At 37.3% G+C, this 14,405-nt stretch overlaps 3 protein-coding genes and 1 non-coding gene across 4 annotated transcripts; 1 reads left to right on the top strand and 3 right to left on the bottom strand.

The window, feature by feature from the left end:
- Positions 1 to 90: 90 nt before the first annotated feature.
- Positions 91 to 162, bottom strand: Trnaq-uug. The gene has a single exon. It is a non-coding gene; the product is annotated as a tRNA-Gln (tRNA).
- A 955-nt stretch (positions 163 to 1,117) lies between these two features.
- On the bottom strand, positions 1,118 to 7,735 carry LOC124410234. Its single transcript, XM_046888447.1, has 6 exons — positions 7,629 to 7,735; positions 6,691 to 7,053; positions 5,968 to 6,212; positions 5,670 to 5,864; positions 5,132 to 5,413; positions 1,118 to 4,984 (listed from the first exon to the last, which is right to left on the bottom strand). The coding sequence occupies exons 2-6, from the start codon at positions 6,836 to 6,838 to the stop codon at positions 4,268 to 4,270; spliced, it is 1,587 nt and encodes a 528-aa protein (XP_046744403.1). The 5' UTR covers positions 6,839 to 7,053; positions 7,629 to 7,735; the 3' UTR covers positions 1,118 to 4,267.
- A 274-nt stretch (positions 7,736 to 8,009) lies between these two features.
- On the top strand, positions 8,010 to 10,996 carry LOC124410475 (protein VAC14 homolog). Its single transcript, XM_046888876.1, has 7 exons — positions 8,010 to 8,214; positions 8,322 to 8,703; positions 8,769 to 9,342; positions 9,423 to 9,979; positions 10,090 to 10,208; positions 10,324 to 10,403; positions 10,501 to 10,996. The coding sequence occupies exons 1-7, from the start codon at positions 8,111 to 8,113 to the stop codon at positions 10,806 to 10,808; spliced, it is 2,124 nt and encodes a 707-aa protein (XP_046744832.1). The 5' UTR covers positions 8,010 to 8,110; the 3' UTR covers positions 10,809 to 10,996.
- A 142-nt stretch (positions 10,997 to 11,138) lies between these two features.
- Positions 11,139 to 14,226, bottom strand: LOC124410474 (inhibitor of nuclear factor kappa-B kinase subunit epsilon). Its single transcript, XM_046888875.1, has 3 exons — positions 12,379 to 14,226; positions 11,975 to 12,176; positions 11,139 to 11,880 (listed from the first exon to the last, which is right to left on the bottom strand). The coding sequence occupies exons 1-3, from the start codon at positions 13,974 to 13,976 to the stop codon at positions 11,437 to 11,439; spliced, it is 2,244 nt and encodes a 747-aa protein (XP_046744831.1). The 5' UTR covers positions 13,977 to 14,226; the 3' UTR covers positions 11,139 to 11,436.
- Between the last annotated feature and the right edge of the window lie 179 nt (positions 14,227 to 14,405).

Here is a 14,405-nt window from a genome sequence, read left to right on the forward strand (position 1 = left end):
AGTGAAATTTATTGAAAAAAAAAAGAAAGAAAAAAAAACACCACACAAGATTCGTCAAAATAACCCGACGAAATTATGTAACGCGGGAAGAGGTCCCACCGAGATTTGAACTCGGATCGCTGGATTCAAAGTCCAGAGTGCTAACCATTACACCATGGGACCATGTTGTGAGATGCTTTTATTGCAGTATAATGAATCATGAAATCCTGCAGAGATTACTGAATACAGTGAACTACCCCATTTAATGAAATATGAGATGATAATTAGGAAAATTACAGCAGTAATTATACTCAGATGATGAATAGTAGATGACTCTGTATTTTGCATTACCATTGTGACAATATTTTTCTGATCGTTTATACGAGAAGATTACAGTAGTCGTTTTTACTCAGATTTAATGTGACTGCACTTAATCATCATAACTAACAATTATTAATGTACATAGTTTTGTTACATTACACGTGTTCTCTTGGTATAATAATACTAATACATTTCCTATTCATATAATAATATCCTTCGCACTCTTTAATAATAAACTTTCTATTTCATACATCAAATCTGTACAGTGACGATTGCATTGCTCTACATGTATATGTATAAATTACTATCCCCCCTCCCCTCCTGTTTGTATTATTATAAATGATACAAAAGGGCATATTATCGAAGAATCGACGTATGTAATTCAAGCGGCATATTATTGATAGCTAAAACGTATTGTACATAAGAAACTTCACGTTTGGGAAAATTTTAAAATATGTATCGTGTACGTATGTATGACGATAAAGATTCCTCTCATTCCACCAGGGAAATTACGCAAGACCAACAGATCTTTTCTTAAATGGGGAAAAAAAAATAATACACATTACTTTATGACGAAAGTCTTTAAGCCACATCGACCCAGCTGTATGCACCACGTTGATATTTATATTCCAGTTTACTTCCAGTTACTACAGTTTATATTGCAGATGATATTTGGTAATAAACAATATTTTTTGACTCTACATGAATGTATGTATCAAGTATCTAAGAAATAAAACAAACTCATAATCACTTCGATTACCATTAATTTCGTCATCTTCGTTGTTGCTAGGCCAATTTACGTTTCTACAATATCAGAAAAATATCAAGGAACTTGAACTTAATCATATTCATCGTCCTTCTGAGAATAACAGTTAAGACAATTTCATGATAGATATTTGTGGTGATCGCAAACTAGCACCAGATAAAATGTACTATACCACGAATAATACAATGAATTTTGGGACGAAGAATGTGTAGAAGCAGTTGCGTGAATTGCAAAGTAACGTTAAATATGTGCGTATGTCTAAATTGGAAAAAAAATAATTTGATAAATATAAACTATTGAGTACCATGATTTTTGGATAATATAAAAAAGAACCAACGTCCGTGCCAGCGGATCATTCTGGTTAAATACGAAAAGGTTCGATAAGAAGAGAAAAAATGTAGCTACTAATATCAATTGTGCAAGAAAATGAAATTGCAGTGAGCTTTAGTTTTCATTCGATAATAAAAATAATGAGAAATAAGGTAAGTTTTGCGTTTATACAATATGGACATAATTGGTTTAGATTGTCATATTAGTGTCTTTACACCTCATTAGCAGACAAGATACCGGTATTTTAAATTTAATAACTTGAATTGAAAATTATTGCTAAAGTACTCGTCCATTAGCACGCTACGAGGATAAACAATTATTTTATTTACAATTATTTTATTGTGCGTTGAAGTTGCGATTTATGACAAATACAATACTATAAGACTCGCGAGTAATAATTGGCAAACGCCACTGATGTATAAGGAAAAAATTCATTTCTTACTATTCAAAGTATTACAAGAATTACAATTCAATCTTACAATTAAGATTGTAATGTAATATTTACACCAGTACTATAGTGATGTAATAAAATGGTTCAAACAACCTTGACTGTACTTAGACGGCATTGCTATAGAATAATGAAATAATGTTCATATTGCATAAAAAGGCTTCAAAGACAGCCTCTAGTAATTAGGTTTAGAATTCTGACAACTTATAGTGAAAAATATGATTGGACTCAGCAAATTTAACACTCCAAATTAGTGAAGTTGAAGTTGTCAAGACTTTCAAGAAGTATCCTTCGACCACTGAATATTTACAGAGAAAGTAGGAAACCCTCAAAAGTTGTTCCCAATTCTATGAAACTGAAATGTGTTCTAAATTGGCAGTGTTAGTGATCTCACGTTGCTTGTGTGCAATATACACGGTTTTTGTAAATTCGTGTATCGAATATCAACAGGTAATAAAGCTTTACTTAGCTTCTAGACCAGATTTTTACTTGGGAACGTTCGCTGTGCTTCCACGAATTGCTACTCATGAATAATTAAAGTTACGCCGAATCACACCTCTGCTGTGCGAATTAACATTTAAATTACAGCAGCCAAATATATTTGCTTCGGCAAAACCAATTATAATTATCAACGTTACAGTGTAATATCAAATTCGCACGTAATAGACGTAACATATTGAAATATATCAGCTTATTACCCATTATACCCCTAAATGAACACGCACGTTTCTTATCCTATTTAATTCAATGTCAAACTATCTTACCAAGATTTACAGTTAAAATAATGGTTTTATTTATATTCCACATGTGTATAGGTCAAGAAATACACGAGAGAAGAAAAAATTATGAATTGAATATGCATCAGGGTGTTTTCTTCCTTTTTTTTTTCTTTTTAATCTAATGTTTAAAGTACCCTGTCACCCAAGAATGGCAGAAAGGTTTCAAACTTTTTAATGCGACCGATTCAGTTGAAAAGTCAAGGAAATAATACTCCGACAGCTATATGCAGATTGTACTTCTAATACGATATGTATGTACTAAAAAAATAGTTTACCTCTCTAATCTGATGCCGTAAACAAAAATCTTTGTGTTATCAAAGATGTACAACAACAGCTTTCCCACGTATCAAATAGAATTTGTGAAACTTTTTTTACGTTAATGACGTATGTTTGAAATCTTACTAATTATTCAATATGGAATGCATGTTTTTATACAGAAAATACCTCAAACAAATTATTTGCACGCTACAAAGTGCTTGTAAGTAAATCACAAGTATACAGTTGTGCACTAAAATTAATGGAAATTTACGTAATAACTTTAACAAACTAATGACTAGAAAATATGACATGGCTTTAAAAATGTAGTGTAAACGGACTAGAGTAATTGTCAAAGTCGATAATTAATTCTTTCATAATTGTAAATAAAATCACCACTTCTAATTAAATATTTCTTACATAGCTTGGAACCAAATCACCTATTATGTTCTTCTTATGATAATTATCTGAACTCGTACACACGAGACCGCTGCGAATGTATTACATAATATCATCATATAGTCTCAATTATAAATCTCATTTCAAGTTGTTGAGTACGATCTGAACAAACGGGGATGAATTTTCTTGGCAGCAAAATGTACAAGGCATGGCAGCTTTATACAAAAAATCCAAATCGCTTGAACATGACCATTTCAATGTTCGTTACTCACAATCAAAATGGAAAGATCGAAATCGATCAACTGTTCCCCTAATCCTTCAACTCTTTACTCTTGTTTCATGATCTTGATTGCTTATATCTAATGTAATAAATAATTCTTCAATCAATTGCTAGATTTGAGGAAACCTAATTTCTAATGAGAAAAACTTGCTTATTATCACTCTTTCGAGATAAGATAACTGTATTTGGATACATGTAAAATGGTCTTAACAGTCGGCAATAGTAATACTACAGTTTGTAATTCATGATGTGGGAACGAGTATTGGATCTAATAAAACTACTTTTGATTTAAAAAAAAAAAAAAAAAAAAACCATCTTGATCGGGCACATAATCGCAAGCTGGTTGCAATATTCAACTCGATTAGTAAATAATTTTGTAATCCACAAAGGGTTGTACTAATGAAACTTAAAAGCCTAAGTTGCTTTTTTTAATTTTTTCTTTTTAGCACAGGTATTATAGGAAGAAAAAAATATTATTGTATTATTAATTAAAGATACTAGATTACGTAAAACAGAGCAATACTACCAATTTGAAATTCAAATCCAACACTTTTCCCAAGATTTATGAACTTGAGCTTTGGCGATACATATGTCACAGCGTGAAAAGCGTGCCATGTCTGCGATTTGCAAATGGCTCTCTTCAAAGTCTGAATCATCACCATGGAACACGAATTCACGATTGTAGCCGTCTAATCGTACCGTAAATGCAATCAAGGGAATGGATACGGATCAAGAGCCTTACTGGAACAAGGTTGGACGTCGTCTACAGCCGTTTGCCACTGATTCGCCCACCCAGTCGGGAGTACAATTTTACCATCAGTTTGAATAATTTCATCTGAAGATACACCTTGGTTAATTCGGCGAGTGCTATTGTTCGTTAACTCTGTGCGGGGGTTGCCCAATTCCCAATAATTTTTTAAGTCACTGTTCACAAGTGTTTTAACACCCATCTGTTTGGATCTAGCTGCTTCACCCATTCCTGACGAAGATTGTTTCTGTTGACTTCCGTTATTCAACGATTTAAGCGGCAGCTTACGGGGAACGCATCGAGTATTCGCCGGAGGTACTCCGAGTCCTGCAGAACCAGCTTCACCTCCACTAACACCATATTCATTATTATCTGAGCTTCCGCCACCCACACCAACTCCTGCGGAGGCACTACCCCCATTTTTTCTTCTTTTTCTTCTCTTATCTCTTTCCTTTGCTTCTCTACTCACGCGATTTTCTTCCTCCTCTTCGTCGTCCTGGGAGTGAAGAAAGTGCTGCTTTGCCGATGCCCAGTGATCTTTCTTATTGTTACGACCTTTGAACTTATTATTACCATTTTCGCTCCTACTGTCACTATTTGCATTAACTTTGTCCGATCGTTGTTGGTTCCTCACCACCCATGGGGGTGGTCTTTTCGGACTTCGTTCTTTCAGCGTTACCTGCATACAGTTAATCTATTAGGCAAAATGATATTATATCTACCTAGCAAAGCATCCGATAATTAAGCATTTAATCTTCGGGAATAACACTAGAAATAACTGTCTAGTCAAAAGATACATCTGAGGATCGTAAATGCTAATACCGACCCCTGAAGACGAAGAGTTGTCGACGGGCCTGTAAAGCTGCGTCGGTGTGTGACTGCGACTACCATGGCCCTTACGGTTAGAACTACTTCGTAGATGAAGCCAGGAAAGCAGAAGCGCTAGCAAGGCGCATGCCAGTCCAAGTCCAGCAGCTGCTGCCAGTTGAGAACGTGTACGACGTGGTACCCAACTGCTGGCACCTCCGCTGTATTCCCAAACGGAACAGACTAGCAACGCACTACCCGTTACATAGGACAAGCCCATGCCAGCAAACATCCATGCATTCTGCAATGCAGAAATGGTGTCAGATTTCCCTTGAAACTTGATAGTTCTATTCTCAGGTAGTTCCCATATTTGTAGCTTTGTTCAATAATATTTTCAGTAATAGATTGGAATAAATTCTGGACTATGATGAATAAATTCCCAGAAAATGAAATATATAAAATCAGAATTTTATATTTTTGGGGTATTCTAGTAGCCTATCATTACTGAAAAATCTGAGCCATGAAGAACAAAAAAAATTAGTGCAACCACAACTTACCAGCTTGGCCCAATTGAAGGGAAAAACGTAAATAACATGTGAAATATCAAGGAAGAGAAGTAGCGATGTAACCAATAGACAAAACACTGCTACAAAAATCATGAGTCGGAGTCTACCAACTAACGGTAGCATAAAAAGACTAACTTTCGCAGTCCCAGAACTGCAGAGTGTAACCAGGCATGCTGCTGAGGATATCTGTAAAGGAAAATGCGTTCATATAAGTACATTTATCCCTCTTGGAAAAAGATAAAAAGCTAAAAAAAAAAGGTGAAAACCACAAGTTGGTCATGAAACTCACAAGCAGCATGAGCCTGATAACCCCAGTGGTGGTCCTAAGGTGGCCTTGCAGGTCACAGTACAAAACCAAATGACTGGAATGTGCCCAAGGTGCTGAATTTGAAGCGGAACCATGTCTATTACGGTCACCGTCATAGTGCCCATGGTAATTGGCGTGAGAGTCCCATGAGTGGACTGTGGAATGGACTCCCGGCGACTCCAGCTCCGACGACTGGGAGCTGGTGCGCCCCCCAGTCCTACTTCCCGCTGGCAATTTTTAAATCAAATTACTATTGACATTCATGTCGTGACAATGAATACAGAGCTTCCATTCATTCTTGCAAAAACTGTGCAAAAATTTGGACATACACAGATTGCACAGACAGCCGAAACAAATGATATATAAATTCTGTGAATTTTAAGGTTTACAAGAACTCCAATTCAATTTGCTCACTCATAATGAATAATAAAAGAATGAATAAATTTTAGACTCATTTTCAAATATATAAATAATCAAGGTTCTACTGAACTATCACTCCTATTCACAAGTGTTTATAGTAAAAAACGATAGTAAAATATATTCTGACGTCAGATGAACTGAAAAAAACAATGATAAATAATATTTATCCACAAAGTTTGATTTAATGGAAGACATATGGTTGTATCCATGTCTTCATTACCCAAAAATATTTGCTTATGCGAAAGGACAAGGAAAGATAAATAATGTGACGATTTAAAGCTGTACCAATCTCAAAGTCCTGTATATCCTCGGGTCTAGAGTATGCGGAAGGTGGTGGTTCTAGATCACGAATTTCCTCGAGTAGAAGGACTTCTATCTCGTCGGCTGCATACAAATCCGATACCGAGTGAAGCTGATGCCGAGTGTCACTCATCACTCACTCATTCCTTCCTCCTTCACCACCGCTGCCTTCCACTGTCGGTTTCTCTTTCCTGCCTCCTTCGGCTTCCCTGGTCCACCATTCGTAGCTTCTTCATTCAATTGATCATCCATTCGTTTTCATTTCCATCCCACCACGTGCATCCATCGTTGGGTAAATTCATTTCACACCGGCTCACCTTTCTTTGCAATACCTTTCTGATCTTGGCACTATAAGGAAAAAATATAAATCATGCAATTTACGTGAAAAATGGCTTCATTTTTATTCAATAGTTCATTATCAATAAAAAGCTAACAGAAATACGTTCGTTAGTGATGTGTTGCAGTGTTGGAAACAAATTGTTGTCTTGAGCAGCAGATAAAATTTCACACTTCTCGTATTATCTGCTACACAATTCTGTTACAATGATTAAATTCTGTCGTAAAATCTGATTCCAACGAGATTTTTCAAAGACACGAATTTGTCAGCAGCATTTTTCAACAGGGTTGAACGTCTAAGTAACGAATTCAACAATCACGCCTTTTACATTAAACAGGTATGTAATCGGAGGGCCTAATTGTCGGACACGTGAAGGTGTCGTGTTGACAAACGTTTGAAAAATATTTGCCATTACGAAACCATAATAAGAAATTGAAAACAACGATAGCACTGACGAGTTTGAGGTGACGGGCGGTGAGTGAAACAGAAAGCCCATGCGATATTTTGACACGATGAAAATTGTTCGAATTACAATATTACAGTTTCATATCGTCAAGTATAATTGGGGCGATGATTACAAGTTTACCTTGATTCGTTTTTACCTCTCAGCCACTCATAGATCACATTTTTTCGTCGATTTTCTCTGTAAACTTATGAGAGAACTGTCGTACGGCCGCCATTGCGTTTCTCCTTATACCACGAACTACACGTTTCAATTGACCTCCAAGCGACCCTACATTGGAATGCAAAGTGGCTAACTGCATACTTAGACGATAATCGATCTATAGAGGGTGCGTTCCGAAATCAGCTGGGAGCGCAAAAAATTCCCTAGAACAGAGACAGAGCTAGTCACAAAGTCGGCAGCGTAAAAGAGATAAAAGATTATTGACAGCTCTGGGAGCTAATTTCGGAATGCACCCAGAGTTTACATCTCGTTGTTTCTCCGCCGATGCCGCTGATTCTGAAGTTTAATCTGTCAAGTCTCAAGTGTCAGACCGTCAACAATTTGGTCAACACCCCCTAAAAACAGTTACTTCTTAACAATCCGCTCGTTACGTTTTTACCAGAATGATATCAGAGAGAGATTACGCGCCACTGAGCGCAGCGTGCATCAGATCTTTGAACGACAAGCTCTACGAAAAACGAAAAGCAGCCGCAGTCGAGATAGAGAAGTAAGGTTATTCACTAAACTCTCTCTTGTGAACCCTACCGCGTTGTTTGACGTGACACGATTTAAGTCGAATAATTATCTGTATTCGCATTGTTAAACAAATTTCAGAATGGTTAAGGAGTTCGCAGCAAGTAACAACACTGTCTTGATTAAGCGACTCCTGAAGGTGTTGGGCCAAGATTTTGCCACCTCGCAAAATCCGCACACTAGGAAAGGCGGACTGATAGGTTTAGCTGCGATAGCTGTTGGATTAGGAAAAGACATTGGTCAGTATACCGAAGAACTTATTCACCCGATTTTGGCCTGCTTCTGCGACCCTGACCTTAGTGTCAGATATTATGCTTGTGAGAGTTTATACAACGTTGTTAAAGTAGCAAGAGCTTCAGTCCTCCCTCAGTTCACAGACATATTTAGCGCACTCAGTAAATTGGCCTGTGATTCAGAACAGACCGTCAAAAATGCTACGGAACTTCTTGACAAATTGATGAAGGTAAACTACATCAAGAGAAATCTAATGCAATCCTCAGTTTGACAACATTTTCAATTTTATTTCAGGACATCGTCACAGAAAGTGGGATGTTCGATTTGGTCGGCTTCATGCCTCTGCTCAGAGAGCGTATTTACACCAAGAATCCGTTCGGCAAACAATTTGTCATTGCTTGGGTATCTGTTTTGGATGCAGTCCCAGATATAGACTTTATCGTTTTCCTTCCTGAGATATTGGATGGCTTATTTAGGATATTAGAGGACCCGACACTTGAAATAAAAAAGATAACAGATACTGTTCTTGGGGAGTTTCTCAGAAGTATCAAATCAAACCCTGACAGGGTTGACTTTTCTGCTATGATTAACATCCTTATCACTCATGCCCAAAGCAGCGACGAGCTGCTACAGCTAACCGCTATCACCTGGATAAAAGAGTTTGTACAATTATCTGGGCCTGCCATGCTGCCCTACATGTCCGGTATATTTACTGCAGTTTTACCGTGTCTTGCCTATGATGGGGATAATCGTAAGAATATAAAGGAAACAGCTGTTAAAGTAAATAACAGCTTGATGAAACTTATAACAATTGAAAATACAGAGGCAGTTAACAAGACTTTGAGTTCTAGAGAGGATTCTACTGGCGGTAATGAAAATGACACTTGCACCCTTTGGAAATATTGGATAAAAGTGATCGATCATTGGTTTGAAATTTTCGTGTTTTAGACTCAGGGAAACTTAGTCATCCATTGGCAGAGACTTTGGACCTATCTAGCGTCGTCGAGGTTCTGATCAAGCACTTGATGCACACATCTGTGCAGACAAAAGTAGCAGTTTTAAAATGGATTCATCATTTATTCACAAATATTCCTCACAGAATGTTTAATCATATCGATGAATTTTTCCCAGTATTAATGAGAAATCTAAGTGACAGCTCAGACGATGTTGTTCAGCAGGACTTAATTGTCTTAGCAGAGATTATAAGTTCCAAGTCTATCGATGATTCAATAAGTCGTAATAAATATTACAAAAAATTTATAATCAATCTACTGAGACTATTTTCAACTGACAGACATTTGCTCGAAGAACGGGGTAATTTCATCATCAGAGAATTATGCGTGCTACTCAGCGCAGAGGATATTTATAAAACATTGGCTATCATTTTATCTGAGGAACAAAATCTGAGATTTGCCAGTATAATGGTGCAAACTCTAAACGTGATTTTACTAACCAGTGCTGAACTGTTTGATCTACGAAATAAATTGAAAGACTTGGAAACCCAGGTTAGTTCTGTTCGTAACAATTTTATTATTATTTTTGACAGTCTAGTTTATGCTTCATTTGGTTCGAGCAACCAGAAAAATAAAGCTTTTAACAAATAATGATTGTCCAGGAAAGCTGCGACCTTTTCGTGTGTCTATACGAATCTTGGAGTCATAATCCAGTCGCCACTGTCGCTCTGTGTTTTTTGACACAAAATTATGGACACGTTTGCGACCTCATAAGATCATTGTATCCTTTGCTTCATATATAACAATTAAATACGTTTATATGATGTTCTGAGGCACTTTCTAAAAAAATCTTTCAGGACCCGAATCCTGTATTACCCTTAATCTAAATATACTAGTGGAAATATCGAAGTAACTGTGGAATTTTTAACAGAAATTGACAAATTAGTTCAGCTTATTGAATCTCCAATATTTACTTGTAAGGATTTACAAAACTACGCATTTTTCTTTAATATGACTTGACACTGGCAAGTATTGCAACAGTATGTTTATAATCACGTTGTAAATCATTACAGATCTAAGACTCGAGTTATTAGAAGTGGGAAAAAGCAAAGCTCTAATACGTGCTCTGTATGGTCTTCTCATGATTTTACCGCAAAGTGAAGCGTTTACGACGCTGCACCGCCGACTGGCAGCAATTCCTCCAAGAGAGCCATTGCAGGAGCACCCTAGAACAAATGCGCTTTCAGGACCTGCCGAAAGAATCGATTTTGAAAAGCTTTTGAAACACTTTGTTTCAGTTCAAGAAAAGCACAAAGAACAAAAGCTCAAACAGAGGCAAAGTGCACTTATCGAAAGAGACGTTAGTCACTTGGACATTTGACCATTCAATTTTTGATTCAATAGTCTCGGGATCGCAGAATTGTAATTGAATACATTCATACTATGCAATAATCGAAATTACACAGATACACGTCTCAGTACGGTAAAATGTCAGTCATCTAGTTGCTTGTGTACATTTCGGAGCCAAGTAACGATAATTTTCCTAAGTACAGAGAATATACATTGTTATTATCACACTTTTATTTATGTAAAAATAAAACCTAATATATTAAACAACATACATATGTATATATATATATAATACACTTCGTACAACAATGATTCATTTATATCAAGGCTCAATTGTAAAGAAATTATAACAAATATTGGATCATATTCCAACATGTTCATTCATCATTTAAGTTTCATTAACGTTAATTCTATTTCAATATATGTATAACAGATACGTACGTAGGTATTGGAGGTGTCAGGTTCAGAGGCAGTTAATTTCTTTGCAGTGTAAAAGTTGATAACTGTATTCCTTCTGTTGAAACTAGGTGTGTACTGTCATGTTTTTACTTTTCTTGTATTATATCGATCCATTCAGTCTAGTACATACCTACTACTTTTTATATCTTGTAGGATGTGCTTCATTTTTTAGTATCTAGATAATTAAAAGCTGTTCACAATCAAACGGGTTCTGAGCTTTCTTCATCTTCTTCGCCAGAACTTATATTAGGAAAACATGTTTCATTGAGGAGTTGATCAATTAAAATGCAGTTTTCGTAGACTGTATGAGCGATTGCTTCCTGCTCTTTGCAAATGTTTTTCCACACTTTGGCATTCTCTTCGCTTGGTGCACTAGACTTTTCTAACGTCGTTAATTGACCAGGTAGTCTCTCCAAAGAACGAGTCAAATTTTCATGCGCTACCCTGCTCTCCATAGACAGACGATCAGAAAATAATTCTAATGTGCGTTCGTAGTTCTCTACATCTTTGTTCAAAATACGAGTTTGCAAAAAAACAGTCTGTGCCATTTTGTACCAATCTGCAAAACATTCAGCTCGCTGGGTCATGGAAGGAACGCACTCAGTTTCTAATAAAGCTTTCAATCTGCGTCCAGTTTCTGTTACCTAAAAGTACAAACACCAATAATCTATTATTTACAGCGAGCATAAGGGTAACAAGACAATCATATTCTTCAGTTAAATGAGTTTCTTGATATACTTTTATCCGCTCCAAAACGTGAAATTGTTCGTCGTTGTATGTTAAACTGCGTGTTGCTCTGTCACGTAACAAATGCTGCCAGCCATCTCGTAATCGATCCACCAATGTTGCTGCCCTAAAACTCGCTTTACTGAGCCAAGGACACCAAAGTCCACGAGTGCTGTTTTCCCATTCTGCTCGTAGATTACCTTCCTTGACGTACCTGTAGTGAGGTAGTCACTTTTATATCATATATATAATGCAAAATGTTTCTTTCAATTATACTATTAAATTTTTAAAGAATAGTGAATACTAAGAAAGCAATTAGTTATTCCATTCATGAATCAGAGCTTTCAATTTTTCAATAGAAAAGAATAGATTTGGGATCAAATGGCTTGTTAAAGATAACTCAAGGAGATGCCTACCTATAATGTAATTGAGAAATTGCAGGCCCAAGACTGCTTAAAAGTTCATTGCTTTTGGAGCTGAGATCGTTGGACCAATTTTTGACTTCGCTTGACGAAGGACTCCCAAGTTTCTTGAGTATTTGTTGCCCTAATGCTTCTCCTCTTTGGACCGCAGTTACGGTATCTTCAACAGCTTTAGTTATCTCCTTTGATCGTTGAGATTTTTCCAGAAGCTTTGTTAATTCTGATGCAACGAGTCCGATGAAAGCTTCTACAGCGTCGCGAAACAATCTGCTACAATGAGATAATCTGTCTATCCTTCTCTTACAAACGTGGCCAACAGAACAAGCGACCTTAGCTTGACTGGCGTCATTTTCAACAGAAACCAAGTTGGCAAATACAGGGAATTTCGGAAGCTCCAAATCAATCGGTAGAGCAACATTATTGTTTTCTTTAGCAAACAACATTAATGGCTTTTCTTCCGTAGTCATTGGATATCCTTTCCCAGGTGTAGAGTCCTTTATCAGGTTCAAGAGCAGGATCTCTCCAAGTAGCAGTATCTGGGAAAATGGCGCCACTTCAGTCTGTTCCTGAATATGAGTTTGTAGGGCAATAAGCTTCTCCTCAGGATGAAGGAACACTTTTATTAAGCTCGCCTTATGGACATTAAATATATACACAGGTTTTCTGCAAAGCGTATTTGTGACTTCTGTAAAAAATCTATCAAAATTCCATATCCTTTGTGGATCGACTTCCAACAAGCCGGCGAGCAGAGGTGTCACAATTTTCTTAAGACCGGCACTCAACTGGCAATTCTGAGGCAGTTCCCTGCTCCACTCAATCGGTCCGTTCTCCGAAGTCTGAGTGCCAGCTATTACTCCCGAAGCTTTCTTAGTAGTTATGTAAAACATAGTTTCCTTGTTTCTTCTACCCCCAAAAGGGCGGAAGGGTAAATTGCCGGTAGCGACGTGATACAGAGTTACTCCGATCGACCAGAGGTCCACCGTTGCTCCAAACATTTTTCCCACAGGTTTTCTAAGAACCGCTCGTTCATACATATCTGGGTGTAAATATTCCTCGGTACCGTAAAGGGATACGAACTGCTGGTCTTCCTGTAACTCTCTCGCAGCACCGAAGTCCGTTAACTTGTAAATAGTGCTTCCGTCATCAGATATGAATTTCATTATATTCCCTGGCTTCAAATCACGGTGTACCAAATTGTTATCCCTGAGGTGCTTCATGCCTGCCGACAAGTGTTCCAGCACCAACAGAAACTCGCTTTCTGCCAATCCATAGGTGTTTTCCGGGTCATCCAATATGTTGAACAAACTGCCACCGGTACAGAGTTCCATTACTATAACTTTACCTCTGCCGTCTTGCTCCTCCTCGATCGCCAGGAGCTTGACAATGTTCTCGTGCTTGACTTTCTTGAGTACTTCAAACTCTCGCATCTGAACATCATGCGGTCGCATGTGACTTAGTTGATTGAACGTCTTCACTGCTACAGGTTCACCATTATTCTTATTAACACCTTGGAATACTGCTCCAGTAGCCCCTTTTCCAAGAACGCTTGTTGTACACCAAACATAGTTAAGTGATCCTCGTAGAAACGACATTTCGTTATACAGTGTGATTAGAAGTCGCGTATTACTGGGGGTATGTCACTGCTAAGCGTAGCTTTGAACAATTATTAAATATCAACACTGGAATGTATCGGAGGTCACAGGCGATTAATGTTAACCGATCTTACCGGAATTCATTGTCGCCAGAGTAATCAAAATCAGCTGTATTTTGACAGCGTGAATAGGAAACTACGGAACACAAGTAACATTTTTGACATCTATGAGGTTAGAAAACGTTCGTCATGCGCGATACACGACTAGCAGGAACACTGCTATACATATACATATATATATATATATATACATACTCAGCAGGTAAACAAACACAATTGGTAAGGCTGCTTGCCAATGGATGTATGAAGTATAATTGCACATGCATGCACTGAGCGTAGCTTCATTTATCGAGCTCATACTTGTGTGCTG

This window comes from Diprion similis, chromosome 9, assembly GCF_021155765.1.
Source record: "Diprion similis isolate iyDipSimi1 chromosome 9, iyDipSimi1.1, whole genome shotgun sequence".
In the NCBI taxonomy this organism is placed as follows: domain Eukaryota; kingdom Metazoa; phylum Arthropoda; class Insecta; order Hymenoptera; family Diprionidae; genus Diprion; species Diprion similis.